At 41.1% G+C, this 26,039-nt stretch overlaps 1 protein-coding gene across 5 annotated transcripts in view; it reads left to right on the plus strand.

Moving 5' to 3' along the window:
• Positions 1–23,815, plus strand: part of DAB2 (DAB adaptor protein 2) — a 52,894-nt gene extending 29,079 nt beyond the window's left edge. Inside the window, exons 2-16 of one of the 5 annotated variants that reach the window (XM_032626247.1) lie at positions 916–1,108; positions 2,326–2,465; positions 3,169–3,267; positions 4,956–5,087; positions 5,575–5,655; positions 6,089–6,115; positions 6,364–6,417; positions 6,802–6,864; positions 11,600–12,253; positions 13,230–13,389; positions 18,034–18,666; positions 19,755–19,864; positions 20,478–20,548; positions 22,101–22,136; positions 22,974–23,815. In XM_032626247.1, coding sequence (XP_032482138.1) covers positions 1,018–1,108; positions 2,326–2,465; positions 3,169–3,267; positions 4,956–5,087; positions 5,575–5,655; positions 6,089–6,115; positions 6,364–6,417; positions 6,802–6,864; positions 11,600–12,253; positions 13,230–13,389; positions 18,034–18,666; positions 19,755–19,864; positions 20,478–20,543 — 2,310 coding nt within the window. In that variant the 5' untranslated portion in view covers positions 916–1,017 and the 3' untranslated portion in view covers positions 20,544–20,548; positions 22,101–22,136; positions 22,974–23,815. Of the gene's footprint in view, positions 1–915; positions 1,109–2,325; positions 2,466–3,168; positions 3,268–4,955; positions 5,088–5,574; positions 5,656–6,088; positions 6,116–6,363; positions 6,418–6,801; positions 6,865–11,599; positions 12,254–13,229; positions 13,390–18,033; positions 18,667–19,754; positions 19,865–20,477; positions 20,549–22,100 lie in introns of all 5 variants that reach the window. The other 4 variants (XM_032626248.1, XM_032626246.1, XM_032626249.1 and 1 more) reach the window with 4 other exon arrangements.
• The last annotated feature ends 2,224 nt before the right edge of the window (positions 23,816–26,039 follow it).

Consider the following 26,039-nt stretch of genomic DNA (forward strand, 5'->3'; position numbering starts at 1 on the left):
GAATAAGATAAAATTCATAACTCTCCTCATCACTCTCTATATAGTTACATGATTTTTTGAGGAACCAGAATTTTTTTTTTTTTTTTTTTTTGCGGTACGCGGGCCTCTCACTGTTGTGGCCTCTCCCGTTGCGGAGCACAGGCTCCGGACGCGCAGGCTCAGCGGCCATGGCTCAGGGGCCCAGCCGCTCCGCGACATGTGGGATCTTCCCAGACCGGGGCACGAACTGGTGTGCCCTGCATCAGCAGGCAGACTCTCAACCACTGCGCCACCAGGGAAGCCCAGGAACCAGAATTTTTAATGCCCAATTTCAGATGCCAGTGCAATCTTCTCAGCTCAGCATTCAATTTATTTAAAACTTTGCTATGAAAACTTATTCATCTACGTGTGACACGTTTTGATCCCTATCTTTAATACTACATTTTTATGCCAAAGTTCCAATATGAATTTCTGAGCTAGATAATAACATTATTTTTAAATTTTAATGAGATATAGTTGATTTACAATATTATATGTTTCAGATGTACAACAGAGTGATTCACAGTTTTTAAAGATTATACTCCATTTATAGTTATTATAAAATATTGGCTATATTCCCCATGCTGTACAATATATCCTTGTAGCTTTTTTATTTTATACATAGTATCAATAGTTTGTACCTATAATCACATTAAATGTTATCAGATATCAACTACTTAAAGGAACATCTGGTAAATACCCTCTTTGTATTTTGGAAACTACAAAGGAAACAGTCCTACCCACTCCCCTGCTGTCAGAGTTCAGTCTAACAGAGAAGAAAGAACAAAATGAGTCTGAAGAACTACGCTCCCAAATCACGGGTTGTGGGCCTATTAGGACATGAAATCTGGGTTTGCTATGTTATGATCTCATTATGCCTCTAAACTCTGCCCACAGGTGTCTGCAGCAGGTTATGTTTGTTTGAGACGTCTCCATCGGGGATCGCTGGGTGTCACTAAGTGTCTGCTGGTGCTGGAGTTGGCTGTCTGCCTCCTTGCCATGTCTAACGAAGCAGAAACGAGTGCAACTAATGGTCAGCCTGACCAACAGGCCGCACCAAAGGCACCATCAAAGAAGGAAAAGAAGAAAGGTATGGAGAAGTCCTCTTGAGGCCAATGAGGGGAGCTAGTGGTGGTTACCAGTGACGAAGTGTGACGTTCAAGGCAAAGTAAGAGCTGGCCCTTGCCTTAATTCAATCTCAGCCAAGTGTCAACTTTTCCTAAACAGGAAAATAAGACTTTGGCAGAGGAGATTGGTCCGATCCATATACAATAAGACGTATCTCTGAACTCTGTGGTTGCACCAATTTGGGTCCTGCTGGGAAGCTTTCATACATCTTGTTCAGTTGGGAAATGCAACTATCAAGTATTACATGGTTATCTTTCAGTAACCTATATACCACTTTGCTTTACTGAAGTAGCCGTTTTAGAAAAATCAAGATCTTTATTTTATGAGACCCTCTTCTTTTGACCTGAAGTACCACTAGAAAGTGTCAGCATCCTTAATCATTCATAGTTTGAGAATATGCCGTGATTTCCTTGCCTTTCATGTCCACGCTTTAGAAATGGGAATGAGAAGAGAAGCAAAAGAAGTTATAAAGATGGATAATTATCTTAGTTATTTCCAAGGGAATTTACCCACAATTCTCTTTCACTTTATTGACAGTTCAAAGATGCCAGTAAATTGTGCAGTGGCTTATTTTCCTTTCATTAAAAAAAAAAAAGTATTATCCTCCTTATATTCGTTTTAAAAAATATTTTTAAAACGATGCTGAGGGCTTCCCTGGTGGCGCAGTGGTTGAGAGTCCGCCTGCCGATGCAGGGGACGCGGGTTCGTGCCCCGGTCTGGGAGGATCCCACATGCCGCTGAACGGCTGGGCCCGTGAGCCATGGCCGCTGAGCCTGCGCGTCCGGAGCCTGTGCTCCGCGACGGGAGAGGCCACAACAGTGAGAGGCCCGCATACCGTAAAAAAAAAAAAAAAAAAAAAAAAAAAAAAAACGATGCTGAAGAATATCCCCCAATCCCATCTCACATATTCCCGTACGTTTCCCATAACTCAGCCCATTCTGCATCTTTAAGAGTTTATTTTCTCTCCGCCCCAATGCCATACACAGTTTTACACAGTGTGATTTTTTTTTACTCAAAGGAAGTAAGGATAAGGGTAGAATATTGCATACTTGATCAACTGTAGAATAATCAAGATATTTACTACTCAGATTTTTAGATCCTGGAACATATTTAGTCATACCTGGGGCTGATATTTCAATACATTTATAAACTTTATCCTCTATTTCGTTCTTTTCTCAGGCACTGAAAAGACAGATGAATATCTTTTGGCCAGATTCAAAGGTGATGGTGTGAAATACAAGGCCAAGCTAATCGGCATTGATGATGTGCCCGATGCAAGAGGGGATAAAATGAGCCAAGATTCTATGATGAAACTAAAGGTAAAGGGGAAAAGCATACTTTGTCTCTATCATAAGCAAATATGCAGCAGAGGAAATGATATTAGAAGTTTGTATTTACCTATATCTCAATTATTTGAAAGAAAAACTTTTCTAATCACGTAATTGATCCAGCGGTGCTGCATTTTATGAGAAGCCATGAGTTTGTTTGCATATTCTGAGTGCTGTCTAGAGACCTGATTTAATCAAGTGTAGCAGGACCCTAGATGCCTTTTCCTTTGAGCAGACCAAATTTCTGAGCCTGGAAGTATTCAGGTAAAATTCAGGAGTCGGCTTCAAAACTGGTGTTCTTTAGTGTTAGCCCTTTGGTTTTTTTAAATTTTTAAATTCTAATACTGCCATGCCGTGAAACTAATTAAGGAAGTAATACTCATTAAATAAGACAAGGCCTAGAAGGAACATCTTTGAATATGTTTGAAGATCTCTGGTGCAGTCTTCTTGTCTTTGCCAGTGACTATTCGGAGGCCAAGGGAATGAGGACTTGTCCAAGTTCACAGAGCTGACTAGTAATTGCCTGGCTCAATGTCTTCTATTTCATCCTGCTGTCTCTTATGAAAGATGCCTAATCCTTTCATAGATGGTAAACCAAGCTGAAAACAAAGCTGATTGCCTTTAAAAATGTTAGAATCAGAAGCATCATAGGGTTCTTTTAACTAGATTTTCCTCGTTTTCCCAATTTCATCAGGGAATGGCGGCAGCTGCTCGGTCTCAGGGACAGCACAAACAAAGGATCTGGGTCAACATTTCTCTTTCTGGAATAAAAATCATTGATGAGAAAACTGGGGTAAGAATTCACTGACACCTTTCTGACCGCCTGAGTCTGACAAATAATTTGTGACATAAATTTCAGCTCCCCTTTTCCCTTTTCAAAATTCTGTAGGGGAAAAAAAAAAATTACGTATTACTGCACTTCTCCAGAAGTAAGAGGCAAAAAAAACAGATAGGGTAGGAGGTGAGGGGTCAAGAAACTTTATTTTGAAACTTATTTCCTATAATAGATGCGAACCTCAAGTCTATTAAGTCTAACCTAAACACCGGTATGCCATAGATATCAGTTAGGTATTTTTTGGACCAAGATATACAGCACAAGATCAGTCCTAACCACTGGTTTGTGATGCTATCATAGATCTATGTATGGGTCTCATTTTAATATAAGGTCACGGGTGAACTTACTGGCTAACCAAACAGAGAATACTATCTGAAACACATCTTCCATTTTCTCTCCTTCTCTCTTTTCCCTTCCTCCTTACCCCATAGATGTAAGCTTGCTCATTTTTTGTGGTTACTCTTATTCTATCACATGAACAGTCTTGCTTATTTTTTGTTTGTTTGTTTGGGCCTTATCAAAAGCTATCATACTTCCAGTCTTCTGGGACTCTTTTCCCTCTATTAAATACAACATCATCAGATTCATCTGCTTAAAATGTTTTTCATTGCTGCACAGTAGTTTTGTATCAGGATACTGTGGGAAGACCTCAAGTTACTATTCAGCCCTTCCTAGAGATTCCCATTATCTAATATGCAAAATCCATTGGTCAAACTTAGGGCCCTGGAACCCGGGTACACGCTCACCCACCCTGCTGTCCTCATGCACTGCTGTCTCCACTGTCCCTTATCTTTTGACTCTTGTTTTCACAAGCCTGCCAGAGAATGGTGGCACTTTTCCCACACAAGCATTCTCTCACTCCCAAACCTCCTAAGATGCCCAGTCTAAACTTTTCAGTGGTCTTAGGTGCTTGGAAACAAAAGCCAAGACACATTCTGAGCATCTACAAATATGCATGAAGAGTTGAGCCCTACCATCTACTTGAAAGGGTCAAGAGAAACGGGGGAGGGGAATAGCAGGGGAAGCACTGCTAAACCAATAAGCCCTGCCACATGAAACTCCTGTATAATGACGTGGACATCTGTGTGATGTTGACAAATACTTGATGACAGAATCTGGTGACTTCCAGAATGTATTGGGGGTAACTGTCCCAATAATACTTAGGAGGGTTCTCTGGCCAGTCTGAGGCAGTCAAAGGATCCTTGTGAACACTCCTCTAGCTTAATTATGCCATTCACTTGAGTTTGTTGAGTTGAGAAAGTAGACCTCCCTGGAATGCTTTAGAGGTGATACGTTCCATCTTCGCTTTAGAAATCCTTGGTCTCCTAATCCTCAGTCCTTCCTTGCGATGTGGCATCACATCTTTGGGATAGAGAGAATCAAGTATAGATAGTTTAAGAAGGATCATTCTTTCTATTTCTGTTTTCTACTCTTTGTTGTTAGGTTTTTTGTTTTGTTTTCCCCTTTTGAGCCCTTCCTAGCAACGATAAATGTAGCAGTAGCCTTCAACCAGGAGTGAAAAAATCTTCAAATGTTTTAGCCTTCTCGTATATGCCTTGGTATCTGATGCTTAGTTGTGCTCCAGAGAGAATCTACAAATAGATTCTAGTTTTCTCAATGCACCATTTTTGATGTCCCTTTTTTAGGTAATAGAGCATGAACACCCAGTAAATAAGATTTCTTTCATTGCCCGTGATGTGACAGACAACCGAGCATTTGGTTATGTGTGTGGAGGGGAAGGCCAACACCAGTTTTTTGCCATAAAAACAGGGCAACAGGTAAGCTCTAAGCCTTGAAGTATACCTGGAGGGGGACTTGAACATGAGAGTGTGTGTCTCTAAACTAGAGAGCTTGCTGGAAACAATTGGATGTAGGAGGACTAAACAGTACCTCAGAGGATGACTATCTTTAATTAGTCTAAGGAATCTTCTTTAAATGTCATTGATACCCATGTAGTGTGTGGCACAAGCATTGTTAGAACGGACCTTCTCATAAGATCATTGCTGATTTTAGAACGATAGTCAATTATTCCCAGAAATCTTGAGAGGACTTGGAAAATTATCATTGTGCTTCTTGTTTTATCTAAGTATTTTATGTATCTGAGGGTTGGGGTGGGGAGTGGTGGTGATCTTCCACAAACCAGGGGAGGGTAGGAAGGAGCTTTAAGAGAAAGGAAGGAAACATTACTAATCAGAACTGATGGGGGACAAAGGGAAGAAAATAGTAAGATTAAAATTCTGATAAAGATGCTTTCTCTTGCTTCAGGCTGAGCCACTAGTTGTTGATCTTAAAGACCTTTTCCAAGTCATCTATAATGTAAAGAAAAAGGAAGAAGAAAAGAAAAAGGCAAGTACTATCTAATACAGGCTCTATTAGACTTAATACAACATTCAAGACCATGTCTGAACATTATGTGAACACATGGCCTGCCTGGAGTGTTGGCATCTATGTAGCTCTTCAAAGTATAGAAAGTGATATATCTTTTGTTCTTCCCAATAGGGCAATGTTTGGACGTTATAGTTAGGCCCTTCTGATTTCTAGTGCCTGACTCTTGTATTTTCTCCCTATAAACTTCACATCGATTCCAGGACTACCAAGTCCAATAATGCTATTCAAATCCAGTATTGATATGAAAAGGGGAGGAGAATGTAGGGCAGAAATAATATGCAAGACTCTCTCTTGCTTTCTCTTTGTGAACCCATAGGTATATTTATTCCTTTATTTAATTCTCTTTAACTATAATTTACTGAGATCACTGAATTTGTGTCTTTCTTTTTAGATGGAAGAAGCCAGCAAAGCAGTAGAGGTAAAACCGCATCTTTACTTCTCGTGAATTGCACGTGTGATGTGTATAAGCCCTTGTTTGCCACCTGCCCAAGCAGGCTTCCCTTCTAGTTTTATTCCTATGTGTTCATGACCCTTCTGGTCGTAGAAGATGTACAGTTGAATGAGTAGTGCCAAAATCTAAACTTCTTAGCAAGCCAATACACTAGGAAATTAAACTGTGTAGGGAAAACTCACCAACTAAACCTTTAATATTTGCCATCCTTTCAGAATGGGAGTGAGGCCCTAATGAATCTTGATGACCAAGCTTGCAAACTGAAATTGGTACGTATGTGATTTTTTATGATTCTTACTTACCTGAACACGGGATTTGCTTCCTAAAGATGTTGTTAATAAAATCCAGTTGCGACAACTCTTTCCCTAACTGTTAGTATAACATTTATGTCAATATACAAAGTGATCTTTTTAGTAAACACTTCTGAATCTAATCCAAATACTTTTTTAAAAGTGTACATCAGATGGATTTGTTTGGGGACTTGTCTACACTTTCTGACCTAAATAACCTAATATCAAATCTGTATTAGTTAAGTGAAAATCCAGCTGTGACAACTATTTTCCTAAACTTTAGTTTAGGCAACAATTACAACAATATACAAAATCATCTTTTTTAATAGACACATCTGAATCTAATCAAAATACTTTTTTAAGGGTGTTGACCAGATGGATTTGTTTGGGGACATGTCTACACCTCCTGACCTAAGCAGTCCAACAGTAAGTGTCTGTTTTTAAATTTGCAATGTAATGGAAATGACATCTATAACTCAAACTGGCAATTAACCAGAAATCTTGAGCATCTCATTGAAACTTGGAAGGTGACTGCTGATTTTTCTGCATAAAGTGTAAATGGCTACTAGAACAAATTTGCATCTTAAGTCACCATGGGAGCCTATCAGCACTACTTCAGATACATTAATGTTGCTTAGAAGTTAAATCTGAGCAATAGGTCAGGCAATGTAGTCCGTCTGGGTATTACTTAGGATCAGAAGGAGGAGTTGAATATTAGTCCTTGGTGTAAGCCTCCTTGAAGGAAACATGTTTGTTAGATGACTAATTGTATAGACTCCTGGCCTCTTCATTTTTTTTTTTTCTATTCTTTCTGTCGTGATTTAGCAGCATAAGCTTGGTGTAAAATAAGACTTAAAACAAGAGGCTCAGTTATATTTAACCAAAGCTTGTCTTTGTTAAAAAAGTTGCTCATTCTTTACAGGATATTATAGTGTATCAAGTCTTATTATTGATTGATCTGTAACAACTCTGTGAGAATGGAGCAGTATTTTTCTTTACAAATAAGGAAATGGTGATTCAAGAAAACTCTCATTTACCCAAGCAGAGGTCCAGTTTCAAGGCTTAAGCCTAAGTCTCAGACCTTCCAAAACAGTCCTTAAGTGAAATTACTTGTAATTTTGAATGACTTCTTACAACTTATTTTATTTATTTAACAGTTTCTTGAGTACCTGCTGTTTGCAGGGCACAATATCAATGACATCATGGAGTTTACTGTCTAGCAGGGAGACCAACATTAAAACTAATCACAAAGCCTAACAGTTGATGTTACTTACAAGGTATTTATCCAGTTTAGAGGTTCAGGTAATGCCTCTGAGTAAGTGAGTTTCTGGACTTGAACATAAAAATGAGAAGGCAATAACTAGATAAAAAGGGTATCAGTCTAGAACGTTGGGGAGAATGTTTATCTAGGGGTCTCTTATATCAGGAAATTATCAAGCAAGCCTCTGTGACCAAGAGGGTCATAGGAATTAAAGCAGCAGCAGATTGAGGACTAAAAGTCTCACTTGCTGGAGTACTGCAGAGAATGGCACGCCTATGCAATTTCACACATGCCCAGGCCCAGTGAGACGGGTAGGATCAGGGACTGCAGACCCTCTTCTCTACCCCTCCTTTTATGAGAATCACAATGCATAATATAACGTTTAGAGATCCTAAAAAGCCCGCATTAGAGAAGCCCATTTAATGTTCTTTCAAGTAGTGAGTCCTAACTCATTTGTCTGTAAAACTTTTTGTAAAACCTTATGTTTGTCTGTAAAACATAAAATGTTTTTCGTAACATTTGTTACCATTGTAAGGATAAACTTTTTGAAATACCAGATTAGATAATCCTGACAGGTCCATCGTAGATCTGAGGTTTTTTGATTCCTAGGCAACTTTGCCCCTCCTCCGTGAGTAGCTCCCAAAGTAAATTGACATCTGAATGACCTTCATTCCAAGTATTACTGACATTGAAACCAGTAGTATATTAAAAGAGATCAAAACACTCAAGCTGTGATGTAGAATTCCAGTGGGATAGGCAAGGAGGCACTGACTGTTTAATCTGCATCTGTAGACTTCTAGAAAGTTCTAAAAAAGGAAATGAAAAACAACACGAGTAATCTTGAGTCTCATTCTTATGAGACCTTACGCATTCTAAGAATTTTTGGCTTGTTGAAATAAAATGCAAGTTTTAGCTAAACTAACAATAAATTAAAATGATAAATACCATCAAAGTGATGGTATCTGATAAGTAAAAGAATGCTAATGGCGCTAATTATGTGCTAGTTAGACTTTGCCAGTGTGTTCTTACATACTGACTCCATATTCATAGGTCACGAAATAGATTTATCTCTACTTGATAAAACCAGCATGTTTAAAAATTTTGAAATCTCACATCAGTTGCTCTGGAAGAGAGGAAGAAAGGCAGAAATCTAAATTAGCTAGACCTTATTAGTGGTTCCCTAACCCAGCTACCCTTCCCCCAACATTTATACAAAATAGTTTTCTGCATTTCAAGTAAAGCTCATGTTGCAAACTAAGTAGCATACCTTAGAATGTAATTTTTTTCGCCAAACCACTTGAACAATATTCTTCCATACTGTATCTCAAAAGAAAAAGGAAAGAGGAAAAAGACCAAAAAGACATGATCTCTAACTTTAAAAACTTGACCATTTGAAAGCATGGTTATTATGAAAAGAACATAAAGTGTGGTTTCCCCATTAAATCTGGTATGGGGATAGGTATCAGGGCACAAAGCACAGTGTCATATATACGTAAGATGCCATGGGTGGGCACAGGTGAAGTTGAAATAGAAGGATCAATGGGAAAAAGCTTTGTAAGGAACCTGAACTTGAGTAGGGTCTTTGAAGTATGTAGGAAAATAGAGTAGTAGTTAGGCTAAAAGTAAAGGTCTCCTGGTGGGTCATTTTGAAAGTCTGGCTAATGGAAATTATTTTAATACTGGGGAGTAGCAGGAAGTCACTGAAGGCTTTGAGTAGGGAGGTCCAGGATTTGGTAGGCTGGAATGGTTAGGCAAGATGAGCTACCTGCAAAAGAGCTAGGCTAGAACTTAGTATTTTAAACCTTGTCTGTGCAGACACACCTTCTTGGTTGCCTGCTTGACCCTCTTACTGGAGCCCCTTAACAGCAGGGACTATATTTCATGCTCAGTTCTTGTCTCTCTGGTGCTTACATGACGGCCAAGTGGATGCAGTGTTTACAGTACAGCAGAGAATTAAAGAAATGCTGACCAAGAGGGTGGACGAGAAGTCTTACATCTTTCAGTTGTAGTCTATGAATCAGACTCTTAATCTTGGATTAACAACGACCTCAACCTGAGGAGAGCCTTATACATTTTACTTATAGGGTGACTATTCAGAAGTCTAACATTGTGGCTCCTGTTTGGTGTCCTAAGGACTTCTTCTGAAGTAAATGAAGGAGAACTCTACCAGCTGTGAACACCCAACTGTTCTAACCCAGAGGTGGCTCATAATAAATGAATAAATATTACAATCACAAGCTTTCGTAATACATTTTGTCCTACCTTTTGATTGTTAAAGATCCCTGCATTAAGAAGCCTTCCAATCAATTTCTTTGATTTTTTTTTAAGTTTTTTTTTGTTTTGTTTTGTTTTTTAATTACAAGCTCTCTCTTCTGACAAGTTCTTCTGGTTATAAAGAGAAAAGCTGGCTTTTAAAAATTGTGCCTTTATACCTAACAGTGAAGGAAGCCAAAATATAGAATACCAATTAGGTCTGATTTAGGACCTAAACTTTAAAAAATTTTGTTCTTTTCTCTTAAACCTGAGGAGACCTATTCAGTCTCCCTTTTTATTTGCTAGTTTGAGAATTTTATATTCCCTTGAGATCGTCTTGATCATTGTCCCAATGACCAAAATATTTAATAATCTGCCCAGGAGAATGCTAGAAAACTAACTTCCGTTTCAGCCTGACAGTTTTTATTGTTTATATTCTTCTGTGGCTAGCATAGTTAAGTATTTAATTGATCAAAGTCAATCAGAAGGAAGGTCTGTCAGTATGATAGCTATATCCCAGGGTGAATCCTAATTAGTTGTGTCATTGCCCTGAATAAAGACAGGTCAGATTTATCGAATTTGCTGCTTTTATGCTAAGAAGAATGTCATATCTGACAATTGAGAATCCAAATAATTAACATAACTGAAAAATGATAGGGAAGGAATAGAATTTGTAGAGTTATTCATTTAGTATGTCTTTCAGATTAACTCTTAAACCCATATCTCCACCTTGTACATAAATTAAAGATTAGATTATACATAAATTAAAGGTGACTTAAACATTAGTTGAATTTATCCACTAAGTAGAGGAGACTCCTGTCATGACACAGGCAACACTAAACTATATTACGAAAAAAGGTACAACTATGAGAGGTTAATGTGATATATTATGTTAGATTATATCAGTATTTTGAGTACCATGTTTTTAGAAGGACATAGACAAAAGAGTACGTCCAGAGGAGAGACTAGGATGATGAGAATGAGAGATCCAACTTGGCTGCACCTTCAAAAAGATCCTTAAGTATTTAAAGAGGCATACCTGGCAGGCTGTGATGTGAGGGGAAAATCTTCTTTGCCCCCCTAGAGGAAAGACCAATTGTAGGGAAATATATTTGACCTTAAACTTTATTATAACTAGAATTATAAGATATGACTATATTAGGCAATGAATTCACTCATTTAGAGAGGTGATATTAGGTGACTCTGGGGGTACAATAGGAATGTACATCATGTAGGAAGAGGGGCTAGGCCATTTCCTTCAAGCTCAATATACTTAGATGGTCACTTAGAGTGACTCGAAATCAATTCCCTTTAAGACTGTCAAAGACATGCATTGAAACAATGATGATTATGAACTCAGCCAGTCTGAAAGTGTGAGGGGAGACATGTGAAGTAAACAACAGTAAGATTTCACTGAATGAAGGGCCAATGAAGTTGAGACTTAAAAGGGCCTGGGAGGGGCAGGGAGGACCTATTCCACAACTAGTAAATGCACTCAGGGACGCGATGGGAGGAGGTAATGGTCAACCAGTAAGACTGAAATCGAATGGAAATTTTGATAACCCTAGTCATCTTATGTAGCTTTCTCATTTGAAGTCACAACATGGACTAACATTTTCTTTTTTTTTTTCTTTCCAAATGTGATAGGAAAGCAAAGATATCCTGTTAGTGGATCTAAACTCTGAAATCGACACCAATCAGAATTCTTTACGAGAAAATCTATTCTTAACAAATGGCATCACCTCCTGCTCTCTTCCTCGACCAAAGCCTCAGGCATCTTTCTTGCCTGAAAATGCCTTTTCTGCCAATCTCAACTTCTTTCCCACCCCTAATCCTGATCCTTTCCGTGACGATCCTTTTGCACAGCCAGACCAATCGGCACCCTCTTCGTCTGATTCTCTCAAATCTCCAGATCAGAAGAAAGAGAATTTGACTAGCTCGTCTACCCCTCTGAGTGACGGGCCCCTGAACGGGGATGTTGATTACTTTGGTCAGCAATTTGACCAAATCTCTAACCGGACTGGCAAACAGGAAGCTCAGGCAGGCCTGTGGCCCTTATCAAGTACGCAAACACAGCCAGCAGTGAGAACTCACAATGGGGTATCTGAAAGAGAACAGAACGGCTTCCATATCAAATCCTCCCCGAACCCTTTTGTGGGAAGCCCTCCCAAAGGACTGCCCGTACCGAATGGCGTAAAGCAGGACTTGGAAAGCTCTGTCCAGTCCTTACCACATGACTCCATAGCCATTATCCCACCTCCACAAAGTACCAAACCGGGAAGAGGCAGAAGGACTGCTAAGGTGAATTGTCTCCACATATCCATTGGCAGAATGCATGTTCGGTACCGAAGGGTGGTGTGATGCAAGCTCTCTTTCCTGCTGCTATTGTAGTTTCCTGTGTGGCTGTAACATAGGAGGTGGGATAAGGCACATCGTTCTCCAGGAATACTTTCCTCTAACTGTCACCCTTTTTAAGCTTCTCACTCGGCAGTGTTTGTCACACCCTGCTTTCCATTTGCATGTCGTCACATATTATTAACTAAACACAAGTTTTTCCATTTTTAATGCTGCTATGCTTCTGTACCTCCGGTAAGTTTGATCATCACGTTCTGGGAGGGGAGGGGAAGGGTTCCTGTGATTCTCTTTGTACCTTCCCCGTACTAACACACGCCTCCACACACCCCGGCATATGGCATTCATGTCCAAGGTGGTGGTCTAAAATTCTCGAGTTTGTCTCCTCTGATTAATGACTGAACAATCCATTGTCTTAAAAGAAACTTATATATTTACTATTACCACTTCCTTCAAAAGCAATTTAAAATGGGGTTCATATAAGTTTCATTTTAAAAATCGCATTGGAATATGCTGGCCTAACCTAATGATTAAACTACTGTATCATCTTTATGCAGAATGGTTTAAATCCAGAAGAAGGATCAGAAAATTTAGGCTACCTACTTACAGTTGCCCTTTCTCTCCCAGCTTCAAGCTTTTAGCTGATAAGGAGACCAGACAGAATCAAATGTGTAAATGAGCAAAATAGATTTCACTTTGTAGGTCCTCCATTGCATCAGTCACCAAGACCCAATATTCTGTCCATTGCCAGGATCCGTGTCTTTTTGTGTGTGTGTCTTTTGGAGTTTGTTATAATAATTTATCAATAATGGGGAAAAGTTTCTCTTTTTGTGTTCGCAAATTCGAGGTACAGAGTAGGAAACAGAATAGAGCTGGATTTCACTGTTCCTGAGTAACTGCTCTGTGTCCCTCTCTGCCCTGTCAGTCTCCAGCAAAAGACTTACTTGCATCAGACATCTTTGCTCCTCTCGTCTCAGAACCTCCAGGCCAGACATCTCCAGGACAACCTGCAACCCTACAGACCAAGCCCCTGGACCTCTTCAAAACAAGTGCTGCTGCCCCAGTAGGGCCCCTTGGGGGTCTAGGTAGGTGTTTAGAGATGGAGTTAGGTTTGGCTCTGTTACTTTCACTCCTAAGATGGTAATTCATAGGAGGGAGCACTTCATATCCATAGGGGTTCCTGGGGCATAAGATTTGAGCATCCTAGGGAGCCTTTCTCCCACTTTTACTTCTGTACAACCCACCCCTATTAGGTACTCTTGACCTGTAACTGGAATTTGACTCCTTGAATTGGCATGTGAGAAGAAATCCATTTTTAGTATTGCACTTATCTGAACCAACCGGTCATGGCTTACTGAAGACAGTTGGAAGGGATTCTGAAGCCCAGACCAGCTTCATTGGAGAAACAGGGTTGAGATGAGAGAGCCTTGTCTATCATCTCTATTTGAAAAAGTAGCAACATGCATGTCTTCCATGCAATTTTGCCATTACTAAATTGAAGCGCTATCCCCTATTTAACCTCTTGGTTAAAGGAAGGGATATATACCCCAAGAGGGCTATAAGTTAAATCTGAAGCAAGTGTGAGTAATTGAATGAAAGTGCCAGGTTCTGAGCCCAGCTCTGTTTCTAGGCATATGGTGGGTGTGAGACAGGCATATATCCTGATCAGTCTCTGAATAGTTAAGCCTTAGCAGCTCCTTGCTGGTATTTTGGCTAGTTGGGTGCCTTAGTAGAGTTAGTAAGTCCACAGTACAGAAGTCTGAAGTTGAGAAGAACACAGAAATAAGGGAAGAGATGGAATTTTATCAGATACCTGAGAGTTGATGCTGCTGTCATTCAAAAATGTGTCACCAGCTCTGCAAGCCACTGGCCCACTCTGTGGCAGGACGTTGGGGAAGGCCGCTCGGCCGAGGGCTGGCCCTGCTACTCATTGCCTGAAGCCTCCAGTTCTTTCCTGCCTCCATGGAACAGTCTTCAGAAACCCCGACAATGGTCTTTGCTCTCCTGCTGGGGCTTCTCTTTGTTTTTCTACTTCTTGTCACCTCTACAAGCTCCAAATAGACTCTGTCTTGGGAGGGGGCTGAGGCGGGGGGGGGGGGGGTGGCTATGGGTGAAGAGAGACTCTCCCCTATTTTGTAAAATTTGACCAGGGATCTTGGCTTTCTCTGCCTCCTGCTGAGTCAATTATCAGGACTCTTTTTTTTCCTGCTGTTTTCCGCCAAAGGAAAATATTTTGGTTCTGTCATCTTAAATCTGTTCCATCGCATCTGGAGTGTGGTAGCAACAGGAGGGTTGTTTCCCACCTGCTGAGTGGCTGAAATCCCTGCAGGTGTGAGAAGCCCACTTGTTCCAGGTCTCTGCTTGGCATTTACACCATCAGGAGACTCTCCCCAAGCACTTCATATCTCTTGGGGTCTTCCCCTTTCTGCATCCCTTTCTCCTCCACCCTCAAGTGGAGCTGGTTGGTGCCTTCCCTGCAGAAGGATAGAGAGCTTGTATGCAGTGCCTGCGACTAGGTCACATCGCAGAGCTTTGTAGTTTCATATCAATGCCCCGAAGAATTTTTACAGCCGATATTTAACAAGTCAGCCTGAAAATACAGCTGGACCCTATAACTGTTAATTTATTCGGACGAAGTGAAGCTTTTTGGCTAGGTGCCCCTGTGGAGGCCTTGGGGTATACAACTGCAGAATACTGATGATTCTTCCCAGTTTGGACATGGGACTCAAACTGAGCCCTACAGTATAGCCCCTGTCCACTAGCAGGGATCTTCAGCCAAGCCATGGAAGGTTGTAGGTCTGGCTTCCGCTGGACCCAGCTGGGGGACCGTTTCCTCTGGAGAACTGGGGGTGGGGAAAGGGCATTGTAGAAAGCTGAGCCTTTGGCTTTGACTAGCTGCCCTGCACTTTAATCTAGCATCTAAAGGTTAATAAAACTAACTTTTTATACCCACACTTTCTTTTTCCTTACCTTTCTCCAGCAGGGCCTTGAATATCTTGGAAACGTGATGCATGCGATCTGGTAGACGGGAATGAAGGCTGGCCTAAGTATACACTGGGAAAGCCTTTAATTCCTCTCAAATGTATTTTTCTCTTTTACCACCACTCCCACTAATACCATCTAGGACTAAAGCCACACATTTTCCTAAGGGAAGGCAAGTCATCCAACATGAAAGATGGTAAAATTCTATCCAATTTTTGCACATCCAATTGGTGTAAATTATTAGTGAGTGACTCTAGCTTCAGTTAATAAAATTTAAGTAATTGGTTTTAAAATGCCAGCAATAACTTTGTTCAAACTCAAGCCACTTCTAGAAGCCTGTATTATAGGATCTAAGAGAACTGTTCCCTTGCACTTCGTTTTATTGTACCTTGGAGATATTGAGTTTTTTACAAATTGATGGTTTGTGGCAACCTTGAGTGGAGCAAATCTATCAGCACCATTTCTCCAACAGCATTTGTTCACTTCGTGTCTCTGTATCACATTTTGGTAATTTTACTTTAAAAAAGTAAACACTTTTTTACTATTATTACATTGCTCTGGTGATCTGTGATTGATGATCTTTGATGTTACTGTTGCAAAAAAGATTATGACTTGCTGAAGGCTCAGGTGATGGTTAGCATTTTTTAACAATAAAGTATTTTTAAAATTAAGATACGTACATTGCTTTTTTAGACATAATGCTACTGCACATTTACTAGACTACAGTATAGTGTACACATAACTTTTATATGGGCTGGGAAACCAAAAAATTTGCGTGACTCACTTTATTGCCATATTCCTTTTATGGCAGTGGTCTGGAACCAAACCTGCAATATCTCTGAGGTCTGCCTGTATGTATACTCTTGAGTGTACGTGAAGTCTCATTTCGGTATATGTCAAATAAGTGTTTGAATTAACATCCTAATAAAAAATATAGTTCTGTTCCTTGATGCCAAGGAGACAGAACAGGAGGATAGGGTGCTGGATTTGGAGGTGGTATGCCTGAGTTTTAGCCTCTTTCACAGACTGTGACCCTCTCAATTGTAATCATTAATATTCTTGTGCCCAGTTTCCTCACCCCAAAAATAAGCACGTTGATTTAGTAAGATGACCCACCTCTGAAACCCAGCAGTCTTCGTGAGCACACCTCGTGTTCACGGCCAGATGGCTGTTGTTCCTGATGACAGTTGAGTCAAGTAAGACCAAGCTCCAGTCCCAAGAAAATTCAAGATACAACATCTTACCATATCAGCCCCCTGAACGTTGTTTTAAGAATATTTCTCACTCTGGAAACAAAAACATTCCTAACCCAAGTTTGAAGGCCTTCTCCTACTTTGGTTAGAAAACTTTCATAACTAAAGAATGCTCTGCTCCAAAGCTCAGAGCAAGTAGGGTTTGAGAGCAGAGTGTCGTTTGTGAATGGGTATGAGGCTGAATTTGGGTTTTCTGTTAGTGGTGACAGTTTAACTGGGTCATTAATACACTTGGGAAGAGGCCGAAGAGAAAATGTGCTACGTATTAGAACAAGATGTAGGGAATGAGCTTCTCAAGAAGAGGAGGGCGCACACTGGCGAGACCTAGATTTTAGCGATTTAATGAATTACAAATCAACAATGGCAAGGGTGCAGGTGATAGAGCCATTTCCCCACAAAGAGCAGATGCCTGGATACAGGCTGTTAGTCACATTGCAAGGGTTGGTTTTTTTTGTTTGTGTTTTTGCTTCACTTTATCTCATCTCCCTCTCTTCCTCTTCCTCTTTTAAATACTCTGTTCTAACTTCTGACAAAGTTTAGTGAGTGACACATGGCAAGCAGCACTTTTATTTGAAACAGCTCTCCTAGGAAAACTAGCCTTTTCTTCATTTTTGTATATAAAAGTCTAAAACTATCTTGGCATCAACCAAATTTTATCATCCTTTTATGTAGCTGTGTCCACCTTGGCAGCATTTAAAAACAAGGAAGCTTTGAAATGGTTTCTTTGGGATGTAAACATGTTAAAGCCTAATGCATATGCCTGATAGCTAGTCTCCATAAGACCTCAGACATGAGCCAGTTGCCAAATGAAAACATTAAATCAGTTTCTCAAGAGTATCTGATGGATTATATATATATATTTTTTCGGTACGCGGGCCTATCACTGTTGTGGCCTCTCCCGTGGCAGAGCACAGGCTCCGGACATGCAGGCTCAGCGACCATGGCTCACGGGCCCAGCCGCTCTGCGGCATTTGGGATCTTCCCGGACCGGGGCACGAACCCGTGTCCCCTGCATCGGCAGGTGGACTTTCAACCACTGCGCCACCAGGGAAGCCCTGATAGATTATATTAATTTACTTCATAGCAAGCATGGTTTCTATATGTAAATGTATTTACTCAATACGTAGGTTCATGCTATTGACAGGCTCTGTTCTAGCTGTTTGAATGACATCAGTGTACGTACGAGAAGGGCTCATTTTCTTTTTTATGACTGGGTACTTATGGACTGTATTATCTATCTAATGAGGAAAGTGAAAAAGGTGTGGAAGAAAGAAAGGGCTTCGAAATGCAGCCAGCATTTAAATGCTTGCTACAGCTACTTCGTCTTTGGAGTGAAATAATCTAATAAAAGCCATGTCAGCCTCATGGCTTAATAAAGGTTTGGCATGTAGATGCTCTCTAAAAATGCTCTCCGGAGAGCTGACTCTCTGAAACTCAAGGATCCTCTTCAGGCTAGTTTACTGATAAGTCCTTTATCCCGTTTCCCTCCTTCAGGTGGTGTGCCAGTTATATCTGCTCAGACAGGACCATGGAACCCAGCGCCCTTAGTCTTTAGTCAATCCACTACAATGGTCCCGGGCACTATGATGGCTGGTCAGCCTTCAGGATTCAGTCAGCCAATCGTCTTTACCACAAGCCCAGCTGTTCCAGGTTGGAACCAGCCTTCATCCTTTGCAGCCTCAGCTTCACCTCCAGCCCCTGTAGTCTGGGGCCCGTCAGCATCCGTGACACCCAATACTTGGTCATCAACCAGCCCGCTGGGGAATCCTTTTCAGAGCAATGTCTTTCCAGCTCCTACTGTGTCAGCCCAGCCCGCTTCTATGCTCTCCTCTCTCCTGGTCACCCCTCCTCAGCCACCTCCCAGAACTGGCCCTCCGAAGGACGTCTCCAGCGATGCCTTCGTTGCCTTGGACCCACTTGGGGACAAAGAAGTGAAGGAAGTGAAAGAAATGTTTAAGGACTTCCAACTGCGGCAGCCACCTACTGTGCCAGCAAGGAAAGGAGAGCAGAATTCCGCTGGGACTTCAAGTGCCTTCTCCAACTACTTCAACAACAAAGTTGGCATTCCTCAGGAGAATGCAGACCATGATGACTTTGACGCTAATCAACTGTTGAGAAAAATCAATGGTAAGCTACCTACTTCTCTGTCAGCTGTACCAACAAGTATTCCACTGTCATATGGGCCCACAGAGTCCCTCAGAAGAACCCTCTCCCGACTCACCAATAGCTTTACTCTTGCTTTTTTTGCCTAGCAGGGGTTATGGAGACAACTTAACCATTTACCTTACGGAGTTAACTTTACCTTAGTTAGCTGTTTCTAAGGGCTGGCCCAATGCTGCCCTCTTGTGACAATTCTTAAAAGGGCTGCCAGGAGCTATTGAAATTCAATGGGTCATGGCACCTGGAGGCTGTATGTGTGATAAGGACTCATTTTTTCATGAGTAGGTATGTATGGACTGTACTACCCATCTAACGAGGAAAGTTAAAAAGGTGTGGTAGAACGAAAGCGCTTCAAAATGCAGCCAGTATTTGAATGCTCGCTGTACTGTATTAGTGATTTAATCTCTCGGAGCTTCATACTTCTGTGTTGGCCTCAAGGCTTGGTGAAGGTTTGCCATGTAGGCGGGCCTCTCACTGTTGTGGCCTTTCCCGTTGCGGAGCACAGGCACCGGACGCGCAGGCTCAGCGGCCATGGCTCACGGGCCCAGCCGCTCCGCGGCATGTGGGATCCTCCCGGACCGGGGCACGAACCCGTGTCCCCTGCATCGGCAGGCGGACTCTCAACCACTGCACCACCAGGGAAGCCCCATGTAGGTACTTTTAAGTGAGGGAATTCTGAATCGCTTCCACTTCAAGCAAATATGCATGGTTTCCTCTTCCAAGAAGGGAAGAATTTGCCTGTAATAATCACTGGGAGTCCTGGTATTTGGTGGTGATTTTTGTTCCATTGATGTCAGTTTCAAAAGTATGGAACTTAGGGCTTCCCTGGTGGTGCAGTGGTTCAGAGTCCGCCTGCCGATTCAGGGGACACAGGTTCGTGCCCCCGGTCCGGGAAGATCCCGCATGCCGTGGAGCGGCTGGGCCCGTGAGCCATGGCCGCTGAGCCTGTGCGTTAGGAGCAAGTATGGAACTCAATTTCTAAGATAAGCCTGACTGGAGAACTTGTGCATGTATTTGGGGAAAGCTTGTCTACTGACTACTTTTTCACCTTCTAGAACTACCAAAGCCAGCTCCCAGACAAGGTGCCCTGCCAGTTTCCAAATCTGCTGACAATGCATTTGAGAACCCCTTCTCTAAAGATTCTTTCCGTTCATCACCAGCCTCTGTAAGTATCAACTATTAGAAGATGCTGCTCCAAAGTACACGCCACATAGAGTTACCACCTCCTGAATTAACCTTGCTTGTATCTTTGACAGTAAAGGACATTTGAATACGATTGATCATTGAGGACCATCGCAGTGTAAACCTCAACTCAAACTGGGGAAAGATTATTTTTGCAGGAACTACTCTCCTGAACTTGAGAAACAAATAACATATAGAAAAGTCCTTCGTATCTCACTTAACCTAGCTCGGGAAAGCACTTTGAAAGAAAATTGAGCCAAAATAGTATCTTTACAATTTTTTCAAAGATTTAAGTTCCTAATTTCCCACCCATAATTACTTAGCTCATAAAAATAACATTTTGCATTGGGAGGCAAACATAATTCTGAAACTTGGTTTTGATGTAAATAATACGCGCACACACACACACACACACACACACACACACACACACACATCACAGGCAGGCAAACACAAGTCATCATAGACCCACATACAATATCTGATTAGTCTGTGACCTAAGTGATTTTTTTTAAAGGGATCTGAGAAGTCTTAATTATAGTTGTTTTCTTACAATTGTAATTATGGTTATTGACTAGATGGTTTTATCTCCATAGATGGCTTCTCCTCAATCCACATCTTCCGATGTATATAGGGATCCATTTGGAAATCCTTTTGCCTAACTTCTGTAAGTAGAAGATCCTACTAAGCTTAGGTTTGGTGAAAAAGGGTGGCATGGGGGTAAGGGTGAAATTTTAATTTTAGAATCGGAAAGAAGTTAAATCTGTCATGGAGAAGTGAAAGATATGGAACACTATACTTAACTAGTTTAGTAATGAATAGGCTGGACATCTATGAATAGAGTTCTCATACGTATAAAAAACAGTGCTATACTCATATGGATATGGATTTCTGTCATCCTGTGTTTTTGATATTTCACTTCTGTATGGAAGTAAAACTCAATATAACACACAGCCTTCTAGATTTTTGACCTTCATATTGAAGTGATTGCAAAGCTTCCTAGTAATTGCTCAGTTTTCTATGGAACTTTCAAAATCTGGGGACCTTCTGAAGCCACCAAGCAGGTCAGCCAAACAGATCATGATCACACTTCTTGCCTCCCAAATCAATACGTATTTCTTTGTGAGGGGCCTTAAATTAGTCTGAACTAGTCTGGCGATGTTAAATCCCAAAGTGGTGACAGCTGCCGGTACCTCCTTCAAAAGTAGTATGAGCTCACGTGAGTCTGCTGGTGGGTTTTATCCTCGGTGAGTTATCGTGTGTAACCACCTTAGACTGAGACCCGGGAAGGGGAAAAGGAGAGGGGTGTTTTTCTTTCTCAACAGTGAGTGGAAGCAACTTTAATCTTAAAAGGTTGAAGTTAGTGGAGGAGAGGAGACGTATCTGCATTTTGAAAGGGGTGAACAACAGGAAGAATGAAAAGAACCCAAACCCATTTTTTTTTCAGTCTTGCCCCATTCAAGTGAGACTACCAAACTGTCTTGACCCACGTAGAGCTGAATTCTTTTAAATAGATAAATATCTTAAATCTGAGATCAACAATAAGATTTGAGTTTATTTGCAATTTGGATTAGCCCCCCTCACTCCACTTCTGTAATTACAGTATTTCTGAAAGTGCTTTTCTGCAAAATCAGCTTCAGAGAACCGAGTGAGATTACTGAAAAGACAAATTCCCGGGCCCCAGCCCTAAGGAATCCCCCTCGGTGCTGAGGAAAAGCTTCATTTTAACAGGCGTCCAGATGGTTTCTAATGTTAATAAAGCAGTGTAATATATGGAAGATGTTGAAGGGCTAGAAGTCTTGACAGAGACTCATTATTGCTTCCTCTCCAGGGGAGGCACACGCGGACAATAGAAAGGAACAAACCGCACTGAAAATCTAGGAGGAGTGTTTGCGCTAAATTGAATTGACTATAGAGTTCTCTTTGGAGGCCCTTTCTTCTTTAGGTCATGAAGGAAGGAGAATTTTGGTCAACCTGCTAAATATATAGGTTGAGGGGTAGGGGGGACAATTGCCATGGGAGAAAATAGATAACATTATTAATCATTTGTGTTAATCACTTTATTACAGATTCTACATCGACTATTCTATCCAATCCTCTTGAATCGGTCCTAGGCGATACTATGACTGACATTTTTAAATAATGACTTAATATTTAATACATTGATAGTCAATCCAAAATTTCTAACCATGGGTTTTTTCTTCTCCACACTTCTCTAGGAACTTGGCATGCTGACTGTCCAGAGGAACAAAAAGGTTGGCCTTAGTAGTCAAGGACAAAGCTAATAGGCAGACAAGTCCTGACCTCTGCCCTTGTTCTAGCCTTGACATATTATCTGTTGCCCTATTTCTTGCTGCCTCTTCCACTTGTAGAATGCCTTCCACTTTCTGTTTAGCTAAACTGAATCTATGGATTTAAATAAATTAAGAACCTAAGCTCTCTAGCTTAAATGTAAATGAAGTAGTTTCCCTCCTTGAACCCTTGTTTATTGTGTCCCTAGAACCTTCTAGAGCACTGTGCTGTGTACCCTCTGGCTGGGCGATGCAGCCACCACAACCCCTCAGATCATACTGTTTTGAATAAATTTTAAAATCCTTACGGTTCAGAGTGTTTCGGGGTTCTGTTTCAGAGCATAAAACCTAAAGATTGTGGTAGAAAAAGGCACCTTCTTAAACCTTGCTTCAGACCATCACTTACAGAGTATTTTTAAACTAAAATAAAGTAAAAGTTCAGTTTCTCTCTGGGGACTTTGAACACACCTAAGAACGTTTTTAAAGATATAACTTCTCTGTCTGAACACTATTCTTCTCTCAAGGGCAAGACTGTCCTTTCTCCAATCTCTTGCTAGCTATTGCAAATGAGGGAAAATCATTTTTCATCTCTCCTCTTCTTTTCCCTCTGATTCTCTTTTCAGCCATTTTTACTCCTGGGTTTATATAACATTACCTCTCTTTCGCAAACAACAGAGTTTTGTGGGGCAAAAAAAAATCTAATGATTCACAGATCTGAAGCCTCTCTGCCTTCTCAGTAATCTCTAATCCCAGTAACTAGAATTGCAAATGGGCACAACCTTTATCCTTTCTATGGAATAGGAGGCCATCCTCCTGAGCTGAAGTTCCGGAAGAGCAGTTCATGTTGAAGAAAAATCGAACTCAACTCAGCAAAGAAGGACCGTGTTCTGAAGAGAAACACATCACAAAGTTCAATGTGATAGCGCCAAACGTATTAGGTGCTTATTTGGGCGTAATGCCAGGCCTTTATCAAGTAACTGGAAAGCTTTCTTGATGCCACACAGTCTCGCAGTTCGTAGGATGATAAATGGGAGAAGAAATCTGCGGTGTTATCATTAAAAATCTAATGCCTGCGATATTTTTCTCCTCATAACCTTGGAAACCTTTCCAGTTCATTTTCAGTCCTATTGTCAGCACAGTTCAAAGGGTTTGTTCTTGCCGTATGAGTTTTGTTTTGTTTTGTTTATGTTGGGTTTTTTAATGTTGTCTCTCGACCCCTAGTGCTCAGGTTCTTGTGGGTGTTAATCAACCACATACAATGTTATCTTTAGGTGGAAGAAGAGGATGACTGCTCAGGATCTAAACAAGATGGTGGCCTCCTGAACCTCTACTGCTTAGCTCCAAGTAGTCCGAGCTAAAGTCCTGTGGTTTTACGTTGAATGATAATAGCTGATCACGTATGGCATCATTTTCCATCTGACTTCCCACTCAGTCATTGTCAACACAGACTTGAAATAGTATTTTATATGTCCAAGTACCTAAATGTGCTAACTGGAGGCAACTATTTCTAGGGAATTGAATTTTTGAAAGTGATGAACAGCTACATAATTGTTTTGTACATACTTATTTTCTTGTGCACTTTTCTGTATGCAAAGAAAGCTATAAATTTACTCATTTCAATAAACTGGAATGGCAGAATCTCATGTGTTATCATCAGTTCATTTGACCCCTGCTTTCGGTTGATGTAGTAGAGTCAAGGTATAGCGTACACCAGGGTAAGGTCAGCAAATGTTAGTTGTAATAGATCCTGGATTGTCACAAAAATGAAAAAGTGGAAATCCATGAAATAGGACCACAGGTAAATTACTGTCTCACGCCTTTCAAGCTTCTATTTTCTCTCTCAGACCTCTACACAGTCCTTCCCTGGGAGTTTAATGGGAGTCTAGTGGATAAGACCTGTACCAGAACAACCTCAATTATGTCTAGTATAAAGATCATTCTTTAGTGAACTGTTGGTTCATGCCTTTTACCCTTTGCCTCTCCTTGTTCTTTAGTTAGCCATGTCTGATTTCATCAAAACACAACTGTGTGGACTGGTCCAGACTTGTATTAGCTACTCAGAAGAGGCTTCTGAGCCCCTGAGTTAGGTGGTCAGGCCGATGCTCAAATGTCTTTAGCACTAGGACACTCTTAAACACTCTCCCCTATTAAAAAAGTTCAAGGCTCTCATTCATTTCAAGAAGACCTAGAGCTACAGGGAAGATGACCCCCAAGGCAGACCCTGCTTGACTGTAGAAGTCTTGGTGTTAAACTTGACTCCTCTAGGGAGTAAGATGAACTTGACAGAGTAGGTGTCATTGATTGGCATTTACCGTTAGGGGATGTTTGGTAGTACTGCCTTACCTTTCCCTTTAACTGAAACATTTGGTCTCTTTCTGACAAGGAGTAGAATATAGAGAAACAGACGCCACATGTAAGCAGCTTCCAGTAAACCACAGATGAACTGGAAAAGGCTGCTGATAAGCACAGTTTGCGCAAATTATGTGGCTTATCCAAATGCTCTGCAGTGTATCTAACCCACTGAACCTGTGTGATATTGCCATGTGGTTTAAGCAAGATCTTGCCAGAGGTTAACCCTTGCTCGTGTGTACAAGGGATGACATGCACTTCAGTGCAGTAGGAACTACTGTTGACCAAGCCGAGGGAGGTGCTTCCTGAGGTGTCCCTGCAAAGTAGAAACAGACCTCTTTAAAGTCTCTTAGTAGCAGTGGTGTTCACACCTGTAAGCCGGGAATTCAGCTTTTAGGGTAACACTATTATCGCAGAAGAGGGTCTCATTTAAGCATCACATAGATCTAAGCTAAAAGCTGAACTTTAACAGCCAGCCTCGGCCTCCACTTCTCTCACATACAGGCAATACAAAGGGAGAAGGTATTGATTTTCTCAAAATAATCTTGCATCTGTGAAGTGCTTTTACACAACATAACTTACATAACATTTACACAACATAACTTCGTTCTGTTGCTACCGTAATTCTCCAAGGTGGGATCTGTTATTGTTCCAGCTCATCTGAGAATGTCATCCATGCTTTAAAATGGCTACAATCTGCTTCAACTCTTTGAGTGGTTTCCAAGGTATTTGACTGTGGAACTGTGCATCTTAACTACCTTTACTATAGAAGTTGGTAAAGCTGAAAGCTTGATTTCCCAGCCTCCCTTGCACGTAGCTGTGGCCATGTGACCACATTCTAGACGATAAGCCGTAGCTGAGGTCTCATTCAGCTATGTAGGGAGATCTTTTCAGGCAGTGATTTCAAACTCCTCCATCAAAATGTTAACCATCATGTCTCGAGAGACAAACAGAGTATGATTCTGTGTCTTTCCTGTTCTGACAGCAGGGAGGGGAAAGAACAGAGGATATAGCTAACTCAGGAGTTTGGTTGACCCTGCAATAAGCTGACAAGTGAGGACTCTGACCCATATTCCTGGAATAGCTTCAATACAAAGTCTCTTAGTGAAAGACAGGAGCTCCCCAACAGTCCCTGGTAAATATTTAAGCTATTATAACCGTTGGAGGAGATTGCTAAATAATAAAATGCCTAATTCTTGCTGGGAAATGCTGTGTTATAATGAACCCGCTTCTATTAAAAACAACTACATCTCATGTCCTAAGTCGATATGCCAAACGTGGACACACATGGACTGTGGCGGCAGCAGCCCTGTTAACGTGTCCTAATTACAGCAATGCTGATGGACAAGACCCACCCAGGTGTCGTCTCACTTAATGAGGGACTGAGCCCCTTGTTCTCCCTTGCTTCTCTGAAAGTATGTGCTTAATTACTGGACCTCTACCATGTGCTGAAATCATACGACTGACAGTCCCCAGGGAGATGACAGTGGCAGCTGCTCCTGGCAAGGAAATTGGGCT

This window comes from Phocoena sinus, chromosome 3 (assembly GCF_008692025.1).
Source record: "Phocoena sinus isolate mPhoSin1 chromosome 3, mPhoSin1.pri, whole genome shotgun sequence".
Lineage (NCBI taxonomy): Eukaryota > Metazoa > Chordata > Mammalia > Artiodactyla > Phocoenidae > Phocoena > Phocoena sinus.